The 20,717-nt window shown below is 46.6% G+C and overlaps 1 protein-coding gene across 1 annotated transcript in view; it reads right to left on the reverse strand.

Annotated features, from left to right (window-relative positions):
• LOC142587580 (uncharacterized) overlaps positions 1-20,717 on the reverse strand; it is a 133,678-nt gene that overhangs the window by 21,560 nt on the left and 91,401 nt on the right. Inside the window, exon 7 of the mRNA XM_075698694.1 lies at positions 13,026-13,094. Within this exon, the coding sequence (XP_075554809.1) occupies positions 13,026-13,094 (69 nt within the window). The remainder of the gene's footprint in view (positions 1-13,025; positions 13,095-20,717) is intronic.

Raw genomic sequence — 20,717 nt, forward strand, 5'->3', positions numbered from 1 at the left:
TCAAAGGTTTCTCCATACGTTTCCAATTGGTGCCCTCGCACACAGGTATCATAGACAACGAGTTGGCGGACAGCCTCGCCCATAGAGTGCTGCTTGGGAATCCATTGACATGAGTGCCTCAAGAGGACAACAGACCCTTCAGAGAAGCGGTGTTGTGCCACTTCAGTTCTTTGTGGAGCTCACCTCACAAGCCATGTGGGATCAAGGGTCTCAAAAGAAACCAAGCCACTTTCTGCTCCGCATTTGCACGGGCTCTGCTGGTACCCTTGCATGGATGTATAGGACTGGCCTGGCGTTGTCTCCATTATGTTCAGCGTGTTGTGTGTGCGGTGACATAGAACATTACCTTATGTGCTGTACTGTGTATAACGCGGAAACGAGGGTGTTATTCGGGTCCCTCAAGAAGACAGGAGTTCCTTACTGTTCTCTTCAGGACACTGTTTTCCTGCGCGGGAACCGGTTGAGTAGGAAGGAGGTCTCTCGCCTTTTAAGTTACCTACAGAACACGAATTTGGCCTCCACATGGTGAACTGAGGAGTGACTATTAGTAATTGTGAGGTCTGTGTCTGATTATCTAATTTATTTATTTTAATTGTCGCTATGGTGGAGCAATTGCTGGCAGCAACTGCAAGGCTAATCCCACCAGTAGCCTACAACAACTCAACTCAACTCTGCCCGTGGCATCACATGTGGTTCCACAGATTAGGCTGGACTGTTCAGTGACATCACGAGAATCTCAGTTTACTACCACACCACCCCATACTGATGCGCTACGCGTCTCCGGTGGTAAAATCCACCGATAACACCCGCTGTAACGTGGAAGCTCTGCCACGTGTCATTCACGCGTCGCCTTTCTCCTTGTGGTTCGGTGTCGGAGCAGGCGTTCGCCGCGTGTGGCCTTGTCAGTAAGGTTGTGTTTAACCTCCCGGTGTCACGAGCACGACACTGGTGCCTCAATACGTGCTCTGCTAGTGTGTTTCTGGCTAGTCTATGCTTTGGAAGTTGTTGAGTACTCGAGGAGCGTAGATGAGCCTGGTAGTTTCAGCGAGAACGCTATAAAACACTGTCTACACTAAAATTCTAGGGAGGAAGCACGAATTTCTGTCCCCAAATTACTTGATAAACTCCAGGTGGTAAACAAGAAACGCGAGGCCAGCACAACAGATCTAACGCTCCAACATGATCCTTGTGCACCACTTCTGAGTTTTTGTTTAATATCGGGAACTTGTAGATAAAAATAAACAATCAAAACACTTGTGGATAAAGCTTAGCGAGTGCTTAACGTTGATTGCCCTTTGAGTAAACTTCAAGAAAGCTATTTACTCCTCTCTCATTGTGCTTTCTGCTGCTTGAAAAATTGTGTAGTGTGCAGATGCGAGAACTCACAGCGATTATGATTTAATATTTGTAGGGATGCGGAATAACGCTCTGTCTTAAAGACGGGGAAATGCTATTTTGTGTATGTGGCACAGTTATGGCTTTAGACTCACGTTACTCGCATGTATCCTTGATTTTCTAAGAATACGGCAGGAGCCAATCAAATATATTTTGCATAATATAGGCTCCATGTGAACACGCATATGCCGGCAATGTTTTACATTGTGTGATCACTACAAGTAATTTGAATTGTTTACGTGCCTGCTAGAAACAAACTGCTTTAACCATAAACTTTTATAAACAACAGCAACACCCAGGAAGGGTGATGGATTTCCTTGCAAATGCCAAGAATTGTACCTATCCGTGACAAGGCCATTTGCAAGCCGCCTTCAGTTTTGCCGACATGAAGTTTTCAAAAAGGAATATCTTGTGACATAAGCTTGTAGCATTTTTACGTCTTCTTATGTAAACATACCTATTAGTTTCACGTATTGGTGATTCTTCTCGCAAGTTTTACGCATTGTTTGAATTACTGTGTCACTTTTATTAGAGAATGCGCGATATTTGTTTTATATACTAATCTAGTGTTTGTCGAACCAATAGATTTCAATTACATTTTTGTTTGACAATATAGGGCTTGAGATTAGTGCTCTCTCGTAGGCGTAAAATCACACGAGATATTCTGGACATTTCCAGTCATGAATTGAAACCTGCATCGGGTACAGTTCAGCCTTTGTCGCAAATTTGGCTGTGTACATAAATATTTAGTGAAATTTAGTGTATTACTTGTTCGATTACTTCGGGCGAGTGTTTAGTGGATTTCTAAAATGCTCTGTAGTGTGACAGTTATTTGGTTGTTGAAGTTCGAAAGTTTATAGAAATTTTAAACAGGGTTTTGTGTTCCAAATATAGTTTTCTAAGATGCTTCTAATTTCCGCATAAATGTGGACTCTTCATTTGCCAGTTATTGTCGAGCAGCAAGTTTCTCGCATGCTAGCATTGTCGCCAGTTTCCTTACATGAACAGTCACTGGCAACTTATCTCAGAAATAACCAATAATATTTAAAACTGTAAAAACGTAATTTAGCGCAGCTTTTTCGCTGAGAGAAAGTAATAAAACACAAGCGACCAGCTGTTAAAACATTATATGTCCACTACTTCATCAAAAACAACACTTGAAGCATTAGGTTGATCCTCAATACACGGCGTTCTTAAAGCAAAATAAATTTGGAATTATCATTACAAATTACAGCATACTATTTAGATATGGTTACTAATGTGTCGCGGGTTAGCCAGTTACACTGCTCTTCTCGATTAGTTTTCGAATAAATTATTTGTTGAGTTCCTGCTAGGACGGTGTGTTCCTAATATACTCAATCATATGTGCCCGATTAATTAAAACAGAACGCTCCTGCGAGAAATATGAGCTGCTGATATTTGTCCATTTATTCAACCAGGATATTTCTCCATCAAGAAAGCTATCGCTAATACTTTACTTCATGGTGCTCACTCTTCAGGACTAAATTTTCATTTCTAATTTCTGTTGCCTATAAAAACCTATCCGATATTAATTAACGCTTGATGCTACTTGAAATAACCTTGATAAGCTAGACTGTAATGACAGAACTTCTCTTTAGGATGTTGCCATTAAATATGTCATTCCTGCTGCTAAAATACGCCTATGAATTCACACTTGGAAAAAGGTAATTTAACTATGTGTCCCTTCACTCAATTCCGCTATTTCGATATCTACTGGTTATGCTCTCGAAGCAGTAAAGGTTTGGTCATCATAGTAAAACAGAACATGTCTTATTGCTAGGAACTTGGTGAAAATTTGGGGAGTCAAAGCTGCTTGCACAGCTGTGACATTTAATATTTGTTCTGCAATACGTTGAACTAATGTTCCATTTGCTCCACTCAAGAGGCTAACTAGCTGGGCGAAAACATCTAGAATAATAGATGTAGTTTTTTTTGGTGTGATGGCACGTCAGCGACCACAGCTCAACGTTTCATCCTGAGCATACAAATCCCCCCATGAAAGCGAAACAGTGACAGGGTGTTTTGATGCTAATTTATGAATGCTCAAAGAAACCTAAGGCGGCGAAATCTTTTTTATCCGTCAGAATAGTGAAGGAGACACAAACACAAACACGAATGCTTGTATAAAATACAAAATCTTGATCTCGCTTGAAACATTACTAGGGTTGCTTTGTTGCGTTTAGAAGCCTCGAACAGAATCATATTGCGCCAGACACAGCAGAGCAATGCATGATTAAGAGGTGCCCAGCAGCTTGCTCCTCTATTCCGCAGGAGCAACAGCATTTATGGCAATTTTTATTGAGTGCAGCATGTTGCTGCTTTTGAGAAGCTTTTGTCTGCAATCTTTTAAAATTATTTGATGCGATTGTCCATCCATGGTGAGTGCACTTTGTATTTGACGCCTTTTTCTGAACAGATCTTCTAAGTCATAAATGAGGCGATCATGTTAATTTCGTTATTCAGGCAATATAGTTTGATATAGCAATGTCATAATGCCAGCTAACAATTTACCCTACCATATGTAGTCGAGCCGCACATTCTAACCACTACGCTGTGGTAGCCAAACACAAAGAAAGACGTAGGAGACGAGGTGGTCATAAAGACTACTTGCTTCCAGGCTCTGCACAAGCATTATAAAGCAACGCCTAGTCGCGCAGAGTGTAGATGGATGCAATGATGTGCGAATTTTATGCAAAAATGCTCTTGTGGGAAATTTAGTACACACGCAAAAAACCTGAGAGCCAGCTACTCTTCGCTCCAAAAATGAGTAGTGCCTAGGCAGTACCTGCGTGCGCGTGTTTTGTAAGTTATTTTTCTGCACACTCCGCCTTAACCATTAGAATTTATGAAGTTGGCTTTCTGATTTGCGGGTACCATTCTACTATGATCAAGGAATAGTGTTGTTATAGTTTGCGAAAGCATCTATAAGGCAGTGGTGGAGCCACACCATCTTGAGGAGGTAACATTTGCATCGAACGCACAGGTCGCCGGCACGCTTGTGGTGGCGTCACAACATCTTGCTGTGGTCAAGTCAAGTAGTCTGAGCACTCCGAGATCAATAGTCACTGCTTTCTGGATCTGGTTTTTCTAGTTCAAGGGAATGGTGGAGACGGTACAGATCTGCATTGTCGTCGTGTTGAACATAATAGACCCAATGTCGAGCTGTTCACAGACTTGCGAGCATCCAACTGTGTCTATAGGCCACGCTGATCGTGGGTGATTTATTCACTTTTTCTCGCTACAGTAGCTCTCCCAGAGATCCTCTGTAGATGCGACCCGAGTATGAAAGTCACATGGGCTGCGTCTTCTCGAACTATAGCACCCCCTGATGCGATTACTCTTTTGGATGGCGTAAGTACGATGGGTCAAGCAGTGCCTGGAGCTTAGCAGACGGGCTCGTTGCTTACAACTTCTTGATATGGCCTGTAGCGGAGAGCCCAATCACTTGGAGCATTAGTGGAAAACACTGCACTATTGCCAAACATGGCCAGACGACTGTATTAAGTCGATCCACTAAGAATTCAAACATCAATTAGATATTTGCCAGTTTTGGCAGGCGAGTGAACGTTATATCAACTTCGTTAAGTAGTATTTCTTTCTGTTATTTCCACAATAGCTTCCCACTCCACATTATGCCGGTTAACTTATTGATATTTTTTTTGTGAAGCGATCAAGCCCTCATCTGAGGAACGCTTGGTCAGATGGCAAATGGATGGCAGGATCTGCGATGGTGCTACATCGTCAATGATTGTTTCTACCCGCTAGTTTGAAGTTGAGAAACAGATTTTTGTCGAGTCGTTCCTGCAGTGCCCACGCAACCGTCGAATTTATTGAGGCTCATGAATAAATATTCTGGTTCCTAAAATTTCTCCTAGCTGGATCTTCTAAGAGTGGTCAGATTCTATGAACAAGCTGAGGCCGTGCTCTATATCTGCTTTAAAGAAGTTTATTTGTGAAGAAAGCAGCTTCCTTGTAATCGTAGCTTCTTCATGGACATATTAGGAGCTCCCGACGCGGCAAAGTCGCACCACGTAACTGGAACAATGACGGCTTTCGCGATATGAATATTGGATTTTTGTTAGCAATGCACTGGTAGCTCACTCATATTTAGTATTTTTCACCAGGCCTGGCGGTGGCTTTGCCAAACGCCTTAAATGCAATTTCGGTTTCCCCTTATCTCAAGGCATGATTTACAGCAAGGGATTCTATAGTAAATAATATCTGACTGCCTACATCTAAGGTTCTTCTTAAGTACCTTGACCTGGTATTTTAATAAGAAAGGCCAAATTTGTATGGACGTACACGTCATTTTTCGTCTTTGTGTTGATGTGTGAGAACTCCACCACACGCTGAACACAACGAGAATACTGCTGCTGTGCTTGCCAAAGCTTCCGTAGTGTTGTTTTTTTTTATTTAGGCTCACTCATGCTCCATACCTCTCAAGTGTGACAAGTTCTGTCAAATTCCCAATAGAGCTTTCATTTGCTGAATACGTGCTACATAAAAGTGTTTTTCCAAGCGCAAAGGAAGCTCGCGAATGCACGCAAAGTTCCTCGAACGGCAAGTCGCGCGGCAATTCTGCGTGAATTCGAGGACTTCTTTCACGCTAGGAAAAACATGCTTATCTAGCATCTATTCAGAAACACAAAGCTGAATTAGGAGTTTTTCAACGTGATCTACAATTTTCTCAGTAATAATTTTCATCTGATTTTATTATTTTTGAAGTTGAATAATTAATTAAGAGTATACTCGCGTACAACTTTCGGTGGTGATCAAAGGAAAGCTATGGGGGCACAGCTTCTGTACATATGTTACCGCGCCCTGTAGTGCACCACAATTTCACAGTTCTTTCGTTTGCTCGGAGCAGACAGTGAATTGTCCCAGCTTCACGTGCGACGGTTTCGCCTTTGCCAAAACGCGGAAGGGAAACGCCTCAAAATAACTAAACTATTAGATTAAATTGTGTGTTTTATGTTAATTAACCATTGCTAATAAGTTCTTTATGTTTTCTCTTCCTCAAGCTAAAGGTTATGGTGATGACATCACTGGAATCTTTACAGAAGCGCTAGCCCTTGTGCGCGCTTTGCCTCCATAGCTTTCCCTTCATTGCCTCAGAAGGTTGCCCGCGAGTATATTTACGTAGTTAGGCGGAATCCAAAAAATAATCTTAGTATCTCCAAGCCAGGATAAACAGCACTACCGCGGGTTTGTCCGCTTACGTGGAATTTGCAAGTTTCTTTTTAAATCTTGGGGCATGGCTGGTGGTACATCCCATGTATATATATATATATATATATATATATATATATATATATATATATATATATATACATACACTGTTACACGAAGGGCGAGTGAGCAAGGCGAGCACCTAACTATTTACAGGTTATATTTACATCAACGGTTACAGCGCTTACCTGTTAGATGCACAGCACGCGCCCAGTTCGTTCTTCCTCTTCTTCTCTGGAAGGATGGCACCCACGCCCCTCGTTCAAACAAACATATACCACACGCATGTAGCATAATGCCCCGACGGCAGAAGCGACGTCCCGGAGCGTCTAAATGTCATCACTGAGGGGGGGGGGGGGGAGGGTGATAATGCTTCAGTCGTGTAATGAGCACGATATCAATGGACTGCGAAGCGGATCCGGGGCGATCTTGTAGGTGACTGGTGTCACGGCACAAAGCACTCAGTACAGGCCTGGGTAACGAGACAGCAGTTTTTCTGACAGGCCGACCTGACGCGACAAAGACCATAGAAGCACCAAAGAACCAGGTGGTAACTGCGCGTCTTGGTGTCGCCTATGACTCTCTTGGGATTTCAGAAGGCCACGGGCAATTTTTCTTGCATGGGCACTGTGGGCGATTGCATCAAGTGCATATACACTGGTCAGTGCCGCGTGAACAGGGAGGGTTGTGTCGAGGCGCTGGTTCTCGGACGAACAGAAAGAAAAATGGGGAATAACCGGGAGTGTTGGTGCGCGCGGAGTTATAAGCGAATGTGACAAATGATAGAGCGAGGTCCCAGTCAGTGTGGTCTGAAGAGACATATTTCGCGAGCATGTCTGTGACAGTGCGATTGAGACCCTCCGTGAGGCCATTGGTTTGCGGATGGTATGACGTGTATATCTTGTGCCTCGTGGCGCAGGACTGCAGGATGTCCGCGATAAATGTCCGCCCAGTGTCTGTGAGAAGTTCTGGAGGAGCTCCATATAATAAGATCACGTCGCGTAGAAGAAAATCGAAGACATCTGTGGCGCAATTTGTCGGAAGCGCTCGAGTGATGGCGTAGCGCGTAGCGTAATCCGTGGCCTCAGCGATTCATCTGTTCCCAGAGGTAGAAAGGGCAAAAGGGCGAAGTAAGTAGAAACCGACCCGAAAGAATGGTTCCGCGGGAATGTCAAGTGGGTGAAGGTACCCAGCAGGGAGCGTCGATGATGTCTTCCGTCGCTGGCATTTCTCACACGCAGCTACGTATCTTCGAACACAGCGAGCAAGCCCTGGCCAAAAGAAGCGTCGGCGGATCCGGCCGTAGATAAGTGACACGCCCGGGTGACCGGCAGTGGGGAGGTCGTGAACTTCGAGGCGAACAGCAGAAAGAAGGTGTTCAGGGATCACAAGGTGTAATGCAGGGTCGTCGGAGTGAACGTTGTGGCAGTAGAGTAGGCCATCTTGAAGTGTGAATAAGCGAAGGGAGTGGTCTGGAAGTGACAATTCCAGGCGGCCAATGATGATACGCAAGGACGGGTCACGGCGCTGCTCGTCAGCGACATGGAGTAGTGGAAAATCGGAGAGAACACAGATGTCAGTGTCAGTATCAGACGTAGAGGTCACCCCTTCAACTGGGTAGCAAGAGAGGCAATATGCGTCCTGGTGTTGGCGTCCCGACTTGTAAGTCACTGTGAAGGGACATTCTTGTAGTCGGAGGTGGTCAGTAGGAGGCGGTGTAGTCGGAGGCAGTCAGGCCGAGCCGGCCAGTAGGATCCTTGAGCGACGAAAGCCAACAGAGCGAATGATGGTCTGTGATTACTGAGAAGGGCTTGCCATATAAATATTGGCGGAACCTTGAAACAGCCTAGACGAGAGCAAGACATTCGCGGTCGGTAATCGAATAGTTGTGCTCTGCAGTTGTCAGGAGCCGGCTAGCGTAGGCTATAACGTGATTGTGTCCCTGTTGGCGCTGCGACAAGATGGCGCTGATCCCATAACCGCTGGCATCGGTTCGGACCTCTGTAGGTGTGGACAGGTCGAAGTGGGCCAAGACCGGAGGATTGGTGAGAATCGTGATAAGGCGTGAAAATGCGGCAGCCTGAGGGGAAGCCCACATAAAAGCAACGCCTTTCTTTATAAGTTCAGTGAGTGGTCGAGCGACTGCTGCGAAATCTTTCACGAACCGTCGGAAATAAGAACACAGCCCCACAAAACTCCGGACGTCTTTGAGAGACTGAGGTACAGGAAAAGCCGTTACTGCTTGAACATTCCCCAGGTCCGGTTGTACTCCGGAAGAATCGACGAGATGGCCTGGCACTGTAATATGTCCGCTCCCGAAGTGGCACTTCGAGGAGTATAATTAGAGCCCAGCCTTAAGAAAGACGTCAAGGATAACTGCGATGCGTCCAAGTTACGTCGCATATGTAGGATAAAACACAAGGACGTAATCCAGGTAACAAAGGCAATTTGACCATATGAAACCTTGAAGTAGAGAGTCCATCATCCGTCCGAACGTGGCGGGGGCATTGCATAAACCGAACGGTATAACCTTGAATTGGTAGAGGCCATCTGGAGTGCCGAAAGCGGTCTTTTCTTGGTGTTGCTCATCGACGCAAATCTACCAATTACCAGATCGAAGGTCGATGGACGATAAATAATTGGCACAGTGAAGACAATCAAGAGAGTCGTCGATTCGTGGTAAAGGATAAGCGTCCTTTTTAGTGATTCGCTTTAAGTGGCGGCAATAAACGCAGAAACGCCACGTGCCATCTTTCTTTTTGACGATCACGACTGGCGACGCCCAAGGACTCGACGAGGGTCAACAATGCCTCTGGCGAGCATCTTGTTTACTTCCTGCTGCATCAATGGCCGCTCTGCCATGGATACACGATACGGATGGCGGTGAATGGAAGCAGCATAACCAGTGTTGATCCGATGTTTAACAAGCGACGTCTGACCAAGTGGTCGATTGGCCGTGTCAAAGATGTAGCGCTAGGAAAGCAAAAGACGATATAGGTCGGCTGCTGGGTCAGGTGCAAGATTCGGTGCGACCATGGGACATAATGAGCCGTCAAGGTTCAAGGCATCCTTTGGGTAATCAGGAAAATCATGAGACGCGTCGTCGGCAAAAGCAGTGACGTGGACGTCTCTCACTGACCGGAGCATGGCCACCACTGTGCCTTCAAGTAACACTTGCTTAGTCAAACCAAAATTGATAACGGGGATACACATCCGATTAGCGGCAAGGGTTACGACGGAGTGTGGCAGAGATGTCGCGCTTCTGGAGGACATCACGAATAGGTGCGACGAAATAGTCGCCATCAGGCGCGGTTGCCTTTGAGGCCAATTCAACGTAGGTTAGGGCTTTTGGGGGTTAGCCAGCAAACGCTGTAGTGCATAGGGTGTCCGGTTGTTCGGGGCGAACGTCTGAAAGAAGAGGAAGATCGAGGCACAGCGTACCGGTGGAACCGCCGATGAGGGCAGAATCCGTCGTCAGAAAGTCGAGCCCGAAGATTAGGTCATCAGCGCAACTGGTCAGCACGGTAAACATGACTGGAACTTTGCGGCCAGCAATTCCTATGCGAGCAGTGCACATACCTCTGACGGCAACAGTGGTGCCATTGGCGACGCGTATGGCTCGAGTGATGGCAGGCGTAAATTTTTTTGAGGCGACGACATACGTTAGCGCTCATTATGAACAGTTGGGCTCCCGTATCATATACTGCCATCAACGGAACACCATCGACGTCTACTTCAATTAGCTTCGTGTTGGGGAGGAGCGTCAACGGAGGATTCGGACAGGACGATCGTGATGCAGCACGATCTCAAAGAGCTACATAGCCTAGTTTTCCGTCCGTAGGTTTCGGGAGAAAAAGCGGCGAGGTTGGGATGATGGGGAGCGAAGGCGATCGCAAGGAAGAGCGGCTGTCAGGGGCATCGGAAGTAGGGTACAGACGGCGAGGTGAATAGCGGCGAGTGTCGGCGTATTGGCGAGGAACAGGGAATGACCTCCTTTACGGCGTTATCCAGGTTGTGCGGCAGTGGCAGTCTACATGACCAACGAGGTGGCAGCGAAAGCAGATCGGTTGTCGTCAGGATTACGTGGTCTGGAAACAAAATACTGGTCATTACAGGTTGTGGGCATATGAATGGGTCCCGAATCAGGTCGGGCGACAGAGAAGGTGGTAGGGAAGCCAAGGTTTGCAATTTCTGGCCGCACAACTGCTTGAATAACGGCAATAGTGGGGACCACTTGGTAAAAGTTACCGTCGTGCGGTCCTGGATGAAGGGGGGCCAAACTCGCAGCTTCAATCTCACGGCGAACGATCCGTGCGACGTTCTCTTAAAATGGTCATGTCGTGGTTAGAGCGGAGGAAAGAGGACGTGGCAGGGGTGTTTGGGAGCCGGGAAAGCTGTTGGACGGCGCGGCGGCTTTTGGCTACCTCGAAGCGGTGGCATTCTTTGACGATGGCGTCGACGGTGGAGACGTCGTTATAGACGAGCAAATTGAAGGCGTCGTCCGCGAAGCTTTTTAGGATATGACCCACCTTGTCAACCTCGGTGATGTGCTTGTCGACTTTCCGGCAAAACGCGGGCACTTCCTGTATGTTGGAGACACGATTCGGTCGACGACGACACACGGGTGGCAAGCTCTTTTCGCGCAGCCTGGCGATGACCTGACGGGTTGCCGTATAGATCGCGAAGCCTCTCTTTGAATATGTCCCAGCTGGAGAGCTCAACCTCATGGGTGTAGAACCAGACACGCGGTGTCCCGGCCAGATAAAAGATTACATTGGCAAGCATGATAGTAGGGTCCCAGTGGTGGCTTTGGCTAACACGCTGGTACATGCTGAGCCAGTCATCGACGTCAACGCCATTTTGGGCGGAGACTGTCCCAGGATCACGGAGACTAGGAACCGTAACGTACGTTGTGGATGGCGCCGCAAGTGTACGTGGCGACGTGGTTGGTCCATCGGAAGTCATGGCTGAGAAGACGACGGTGCAGCCACTTCGGAGCTCCTTGGCGAGGATGGGGAACGGTCCACTTTCACCCCAATGTTAGGCGAAGCACGAGCAAGTAAGACGAGCAACTATTTACAGGTTATATTTACAACAGCGCTCGCAGCTCTGACCGGTTTGATTCACAGCGCGAGCCCAGTTCGTTCTTCGTCTTCTTTTCTTGAGTGATGGCGCCCACGCGCCTCGATCAAAGAAACATAGATCACACGCCAGTAGCACTGTATATACATATATGGATAGAGAGTGAGAGAGAGAGGATGGGGGCTCTCCCACTCCCCTATCTCGAAAAATAATTTTTACGCCACTAGCCAAGGAGAAACAACTGTAAGTGTAACGCCCGCGTCGCGTTTGTTACGCAGTTTTATTATACAACAATATTTCTAAACTAACCGTCTCTCATCTTCTCGGAAACTTACTTCTTCGGCGGCACCGCGGCAAACCGGTGAATTCATGTCGAGACGTGACAACACAAAATAGGAGACAATTTCATAAGTGAAGCCCACTTACCGGCCGGGACACTCAGCATGAAACCTACTTACCGACACTCAACATGAACATCCTCTTCTCGCTTAACGTGAAACCTTAAGAAATAGATCTCGTTTTACGCCCTCGCAAATGGCATGAGAGATTTAATTTCACCTGGAACATATCGCCAATGTATATGTGCCTGAACATGAGGTGCTTCGCACATCTTTAACTATTTTAGCCTCTTCTACATCGAAACTGCTCGCCGATCAACTTCAAAACATTTTCACCAAACTAGCTGCCAAGTATGCAGGCGCGTGATGGAGTTGTGTTTCATCTGTGAAGATTGTGCAATCTTGTAAAGGTAGTCGATATTGGAAGAAATGCACTGCTTCGCTTCACAACAAAGCACATCGTGAGTCAATCTAGCATCTTCCAGTGGGAAGAAATACCAAAGCTTCATTTATATTTGGCACCCTGCAGCTTTTTAAGGCGCTGCGCGAAGTATCGTGCTTTTGCGGGTGTTTTATCGCAACATACCTATGCCAACCAGTTCAACATTCAAATCACTCGTAGAGACAGAACAAGTTTTTCTTGCAAGAATAGTTTAGGAGGGCAACTAGTGCACCAGTATAATTAATGAATTTTATCCTAATGGAATCGGACAGGGTCGAACGCAATGTGTGGAACGTTTGACTGGGGAATGACAAAATGCATTTATTTCGTCTATACCCTAAAACAAGCGCTGGGATGTTTGTGGAAACGCCTGTTTCTTTTACATATTGGGGTTAGCTACATCGAATAAACCTTCAGTATTCACGATGAAAGTTATTTACTATTGTAATTCACTTTCTGTAGAAAGAGCACCATTATTGGGAATGTTTAGTATCAGGTGAATGAAATCGTTGGCTTACGTTTTCGATGGTACCTTCATTCTTGTGTTTTCGAGTATGGATGTGACGCTTGCCGAGTCGCGCCATGCTCTGCGAAGAAGTAGAAAACAGAGATTGTTAGTTTGTGTATACATATAGAGACACATGGGTAACAGGCAGTTTTTATTTGCCACTGAAAGCGCACTATGTTTTGTTTTGACGTCTTCAGTTACTTCAATACAACGACATTTTCATTAGCCAGAAGTAACGAATGCAGACACAGAAATATGCCAAAGAAAATATCTTTTAAAGGGAGGAAGAATGAAAAGGCATTGATCTGCCATGCCTCTTCGTCATATTTTACATTCATGCTTCGACATTTGCTTTCAAAAATCATTTGATTACTGAGACTCTCCGATGTCTGATGGTGGAGGATTTGTTGAGTTTGGTGCCAGTATATACATGCCTGTGATGAAGTAGAAACGAATGTTCTTTTCTGCACGAATAAGTAGAGTCAGATTAGCAGACACATGAATACAAGAAAGCATGTACTTGATGACGAGAAAAAACTCCCCCAGAGCGATTGCAAGAGCACATTGTCAAGCAAAATGTTCCAGAAGCACGTCTGCCACTTGCCCATACCGCTTTATCTTGGTGGCCGGTCATGCTCCCCTTCTCTGGAGACATATTACTTTCGCTCATTCCAGTGAAATAGTAGGCGCAACAGAAGTAGAGTGTTAGCGTGGGAGGACAGCGCTGTTTAGTATTCTTGCGCGTTCTTGGCAGGAATATTAGATGTGCGGCCTAACTTCGTGCTTGAGCAGCCTCTTGAGAACTGTTGGTCTAATTTTTTATTTTGAAAAGATGATTGTTGATTTAGGTGACGGGTCTGGCTCCCTCTAATCTGGCGATTTTTGTTTCAACAAATTTGATTTGGTGAAGGTGATAATGCCGGAGAATGGTAGCGTCTTGTGGCCTTCTATAGACGCACATATTTGTTAAACCGGCAAATGGGCGTGTTGTATTCAATCACCACAAGAATACGATGTTTATCGGCAAAACAACTGCAGTGGGAGTGCACGGTGACCCATGATAAAAATTCTGAACTCAGATTCTGACTTTATCTAGCCTGAAGATCAGCTCCTGCTCTTTTTGATATCACGGGTACATTGCTTCTTGCGGGAGGATTATTTGTCGTGCAATTCTGAAGTATCACAATTCTGCTTACAAACACGATTGCTGCTGGTGTTTTCAACGTGCTTTCCAGTCATGTGCTGTTGGGCAGAAATCATGCTTTCTTCCGTTGCTGTGTTTGCACGGTAAACATTAAAAGAGTTAGTTTCACCTCACTCACCTAGCGTTATTCACGACCATATGTTCAATAATTTTAACGAGCGCTTCTTTAGTACTGTGTGGCATTCTTCTTTTGCGGAATTCTACCATCCCGTTGGGCAAGACGTTCGGTATATTGGGGGGCACCGCGAGTGAGGGAAATTCAAATGCGAAGAATGCACATAATGCACTAAGATTATCGGCCGTCCTTGCGAATTGCATTGAATTGCACCCTCTCGACGCAGAAGTAGCGTTCGTTCCAATCATTTACGATATCCCTTCTGAAGGAAAAGATAATTCCAAGCCAACTATTTCCTCTTATTTTTTTCTCTTTCACATCGTGCTGGTCCTGGCCACTTGCGAAGGGCTCTCTGGAATTGCTCGCAAGTTATCCTCGTGGTTTAATTGCTTTGCGTTGCAGAACGTGATTTTGAACGTGGGGAGCTAGTTTCATTTTAGAAGGCTAGCCCTATTTTGCTGCTTTATGTAGAACTCGATACGTTGCTAAGCAGACGAGGATAAAGAGACACAAACGACATGTACGGGCACCAACTTCGAACTGTTTATTCACCAGAAACCGCGCAATTTTATACAAGAAACCTACGTGAAAAGTAGTCACATTGAAGATAAGCAGGGGTGATAGGAGCTAGCACTGCTCGCCGGCCAGTGATATGTCAAGAATTATCATGGACGGTACATATGAGCACGTCATTACAGGAGTAATACCGAGTATCCAACCAAACGAGGCCGCTGCATGTTCTATTATTTGCAGCGATTACAGGCTATTATTTTTGAATGACATTTCTTTGTGACGTAATGCTAGGAACAGCGCGCTAGCTCAATTCTTTCTTGCTCTTGTTATAATGAAAGCCTGGACTATCTCCTTTTTAATTCGGTCTTTTGCCTTCCTTTGAAAGGTCGTTTTGTCGAGGAGTGGCAAACAACTACAGCGCTGGCAGTGGTCTCCCAAGCAGCCGACTATGATGATGTTGAGCGCCAACCAGTGTTCTCTCGCTCACTCGTTGAAGCATGATCCCGTATGTCTAATACACACCTTGCAATGCCTTAGGGGAGTGTTGTAAACGGCATCGCTAGCCCAATCGGTGTAGGGTGTGACGTGCTTCTTGGCGCATGTAGCCGGCAGCTTAATGGCCATAAAAGGAAAAATTTTGGCCAATTAGCATGCGGCGGAATACACAATGCGCACATGGTATGTGACGGCAACGTTCTTTATATTCTGGGACAGTTAGTAGGCGTACGAAATTACGTGTGCTTTCATTTTTTTCTTTTGCCTTCCCTACTTTCTTCCGTGTTTTATCTTCTGCAGGATGCTTCGGCACATACCAGTAATAACACGGGGGAGGAAATCGAGCGTATCCGTATAGGCTAGTATGATTACTAAAACCTGTATCACCAACCGATTGTGCTCGCATGATTTATTTACCGCCGATTTGAGGCATACATTAACTATTCCTTCTTATTCAGTTTAGAATTTGCGCTGTGAACTGGTGGAAGGCTTTTCTTAGTCTTTGGGTGGATACATCGAGTTCACGTGGGACTTCGTGAAACAAAGTTTCAGCTCCACAAATTCAGTTTCAGTTTCAGTTTCAGTTTATTATTCGTTCATAACAATTTGTTACAAACAATAGTATAGAGACCAGGGTCCCAAAGTCAGAGACTGCACCGCAAATTGCACTGCAAATTGAATTGAGTTACCCTGTCGCAATGCACAAGTAAAATATATTTCGCCAGACTCTATTAAGACTGTGTTGGTTAATGCTTACCCAGCAGCGCCAATGCTAGTTACAGATTTAAAAGCACATGGTAGTCATCCACATATACATAACTCCTACCTACACTAATCTTGCCGATCTTTCCCAAGATGCACTTGTCAATCGAAGAAAGATATTTGTCACCCAAAACTGGAACTACCGAAGAGCCGATGCATACACCGTCTTTTTGAACATAATAAGAACTAATAAAGCACGATATAAGTGCGTTAGCACTGCGTCACTATTATTAAATAGCAAATAAGTGTCATTCATAAAGAATTGCTTGTAATTGCCGGTAATATTAGAACGTGAAGCTGCCACATTCGGCTGAATACACGGATTACGCCTGTATTGTTCCCGTGCTCATATGTGCCTATCATGATAATTCCGTACCGATCACTGACCTAGGAGCAGTGTTAGCTCCTATCATCCCTGCTTATCTCTACTCTGATTACTTTCCTCTTAGATTTCTTCTACAAAATAGCATGGTTTCGGGTGAATAAACAGTGAGAAGTTGGCGTCCGCATATGTCGTTTGTGTCTCACGTCGTCCTCATCTGCTTGGCGTCCTAACCTTTGTTTTTAGGTCATGAAACAAGTACCCCAACAGCAAGTTTTGTTATATGTGCGCATCTTGACGGAGTAGACTTACAATTACCGTTTTTCTCAGTGACACCAGACCATAACTATTTCTTGACATTACATTTCTGAAGCGAATAAGACCTTTTGGGTCAGAGGCTGCCTAATGTCTTGGAGCTGGAAATCAAGTTTTATGCATTTGGAGTCCTATTACGTTTGAAGGACCTTTCCATATAACCAGAGGTTAGCGCTAAATGGCACTTCGACAATGTACGTTGCAGTTTTAAGGGCCGAAAGATCGTTGAATGCTTCCCAATCAGCTGAAATGACCGCCCGTGTTTCTTGGTTTGCATTGTAGTTGTTTCCTGCGAGTTAAGAAAGTACGCAAGTAGAACTCTTGCTTGGGCTAGTTGGTTCATACTTGAAGTAGTAAAGGCAAGGCGCAGAAGACCAGGACTAAAGAAGAAGAACACAAACGACAGGACCAGCGTCAGGTTGAGGCACAATATGACACGATCGGTGCGAAAGCTTTGTTGAAAGAAAGGGCCCAATGTAGAAGAAATATGCTCAAGTAAAACTCTTGCTTGGGCTAGTTGGTTTATGCTTGAAGTAGTAAGGACAATGCGCAGAAGACCAGGACTTAGGAAGAAGAACACAAACGACAGGACCAGCGAGGTTGACGCAGAAAATGGCAGGATCGGTGCGAAAGCTTTGTTGAAAGAAAGGGCCCAATGTAGAAGAAATATTCTCAGTTAAAACTCTTGCTTGGGCTAGTTGGTTCATGCTTTAAGTAGTAAAGGCAAGGCGCAGAAGACCAGGGCTCAGGAAGAACACAAACGACAGGACCAGCGGTCCTGTCGTTTGTGTAGCCTACCAGGTTCATGAGGCGACCTCCACGCTCGTCATTGCTGTGTTATCGCCTACAGACCCGGAAATTTCACGCGTTGAGGCCCGTAGCGATGAGTTCGTCCCACTCTGAAGCCCTACACAGGGGAGCGGTTCGACTCGCCTCGGTCATCGTGCTCTTGCGCGCACACATCAAGCTCGTAGTCCAAGCCCTCCCGCTTTCTGCTGGTACCATCGGCATTTCTGACACAGAGCCTCGTAGTGCACACTTTCCTGTTCGTGGCCGGGAAATACCCACCGAGATCACTGACGGCGCAACGGGGTCTCGCTTTTCCTCCCAGCCACCTTGTTATGGTAACCGACAAGTTCTCCGACAACCAGTTTGTTATAGACACGGGCGTGGAAATCAGCGTGGTTCCCCCGACTAAGGCTGATCGTTCAAGGTCATAAAGGCAATTACTTCGAGCTGCCAACATCTCTTCTATAGCTACGTACGGACTCCGATCTCTTACCCTCGACTTCGGCCTTCGCCGCACTTTTCGATGGATCGTCATCATTGCACACGTGGCTCACCCGATCATCGGTTCGGACTTCCTCTCATACTTCGACTTGGGCGTCTGCGTTCAGCGAACTCGCCTCAAAGACAGTGCGACTCGGCTCTCCATGTCTGCAGGCTTGTCTAACCTTGCGCCCATGGGCGTCCGCATGCTGATAACTTCCTGTCCGCTGCAAACAAAATCTTGGCGGATTATCCGGAGTTAACAAACCCAACCAACCTCATTTAAACACCTAAACACACAGTGAGGCACCACGTCCTCACCCTTAGTCCACGGGCAGTCGCTCTACCACGCCGCTTCGTTGAGAACTGTCTGGCTATCGCCAAACAGGAGCTCGAGCACTTCCTGCAGCTCTGCATTATACGCCGTCATGCATTGCGCAGATTTCTCCGCTACATTTAGTGCCCACGCGTCACCCCTGTGACAGGCGTACTTATGTAGACGATCGAGGGTTGAACGCCCAGACGGTCCACGACAGCTATACGCTGCCTCACATCCAAGACACATCGCGCCATGTTTAGAAATGTGGACCTGGTGAAGGCGCACCAGCAAATGCCCATCAAACTCGCCGACGTGCCTCGACCACTGCCACAACGCCCTCTGGATTATTTGCGTAAAAATAGATGCCTTTTGTCTCTGCGATTCGGAGATACCCTTCCAGCGGTTCATCGCTGAGGTCACACGGGGCCTTTTACCGTGTCTGCGTGCCTTGATGATGTCGTAATCGCGGCCCTACGCTGGAAGATCATGAGTGCCATCTACGCAATTTGTTGCAATGTCTGCAGGAGTGCGGCTTGTTTGTGAACGCCTTCAAGGGTCTTTTTGGCGTATCTGAGCTCGTGCTTTTGGGCCATCAGATATCATCTGAAGACATACGTCCTTTCCCGTCCCACATCAAGACAATTCAGGCTTACCCCCAGCCAACAACACTGCGCCAGTTGCACCAATTCCCGGGGTTTGTAAATTTTCCAGGAACTTCATAACGCCCTCTGCACAGCTGCTTAACTCGCTCACTCACTTCCCTAGGTCCGCCGCCGGCTCGCCCTCTGCCATTCCTTGGTCATCAGAAGACCAGTCCGCCTCAACTGCAGCCAAGCGAGCAGTTGCGAACGCCATGCTCCTTATTCATCCGCTCAGCAACGTCCCAAATCGGTGGATGATTGATACCTCGATACCTTGATGATTGATACCTGAAGATTGATTGATCTGTGCCCTCTTGCCGCAGTGCATAAACTCCGAATAGAGAAATTTGCCTATTTACTCTCGGAAGCTACTTCCTGCTGAGGCCCAGTACAGCGTGTTAGGCCGAGAGCTATTAGCCATCTACAGTGCAATAGAGCACTTTCGGCATTTTTTGAAAGGATGACAGTGTTACGTGTTGGACGATCGTAAGCTACTGGCGTATATTTCCCGCACCAACTCATCGGAATACGCGTCATGCGAAGTGCGGCTTCTTGCTTGCTTATCTTTCAGAATTTACAAGCGATATCTGCCACAAGAAAGGTGCCGACAAAACCATCACTGATGCCTTTTTGCGTATATCCATGGCTTACTCTCCATCTCCATCCGTCATCTGGGTCGCATTCCCTTCCGCACAGCAGAGTGACAGGGAGCGCGCCGCCTTTTGGGAGAACCCCGGTACTCTCCGACTACAGATTGTGCCCGATTCATGCTCGCCTTAACTCTTGTTGTGCAACGTATCAGCAGACCTTCCGCGCCTTTTTGTTCTGGTTTCACTGCGACGCAAGGTTTTCCAATCTCTACACGACATATGTCAACCAAGTATTCGGATTACTCAGCGCCTTCTTACCCAGCGCCATGTCTTGCCCGGAATTAACAGTGTCGCGCGTTCTTCGACGCGCACGTATCTGCCCTGCCCTGTCATGCGGTCTCCCGTCATACCAAGACGCCTCCGGCCGGCCGTTGTTTCGGCGCTGCTCATCTAGACATCGTAGGCCTTCTACCCGTATTTGAAGATTTTCATTATATACTTGCCACGGTCGACCGTTTCACATGCTGGCCGGAGGCTGTTCCCATTCATGACATCGCCGCTGAAACTGTTTCCCACTCTTTCATTTCTGCGTAGGTATCTCGCTCTGCTTGTCGTGGTACCGTGACAAGAGACCGCGGACGCCAATTTGAGTCGAACCTGTATCCTTGCCTCAATCGCAATCTCGACTCGAGTCATTGCCGTACCAATGCGTATCACCGGTGTGCCAACGGTATGGTGGCACACCTTCGCCGACAAGTGAAGACCGCCGCGACTGCCCGCTTCGATATCGCCACCTGGGTTGACGCCTTGCTCTTGTGCTCCTGCGTTTGCGGGCCGTTCTTCGCGGAAACCTACCGCGCTATGCAGCAGAGCTGCTGTATGATAGTTCTCTGCACCTCCCCCGAAAACTTCTTTACATCAACGCAGCTACCAGCCCAACCACAAATATTCCAAGAACGCCTGCTTGACTATGGTAAAAACCTACGTCCGACCCCACCCCGTCCTTCCCGCCATGACACAATCTTCATGAACCGCGACCTGGCCACTTCAACACAATTTCTCATGCGCCCAGATCCGAAAACCGCTAAGCCAGGCCTAAGACGGACCATTCTGCGTGCTCCACCACCCCCGAAAACCGACACCCAATTACAGAACGG

This window comes from Dermacentor variabilis, chromosome 7 (assembly GCF_050947875.1).
Source record: "Dermacentor variabilis isolate Ectoservices chromosome 7, ASM5094787v1, whole genome shotgun sequence".
NCBI lineage: Eukaryota > Metazoa > Arthropoda > Arachnida > Ixodida > Ixodidae > Dermacentor > Dermacentor variabilis.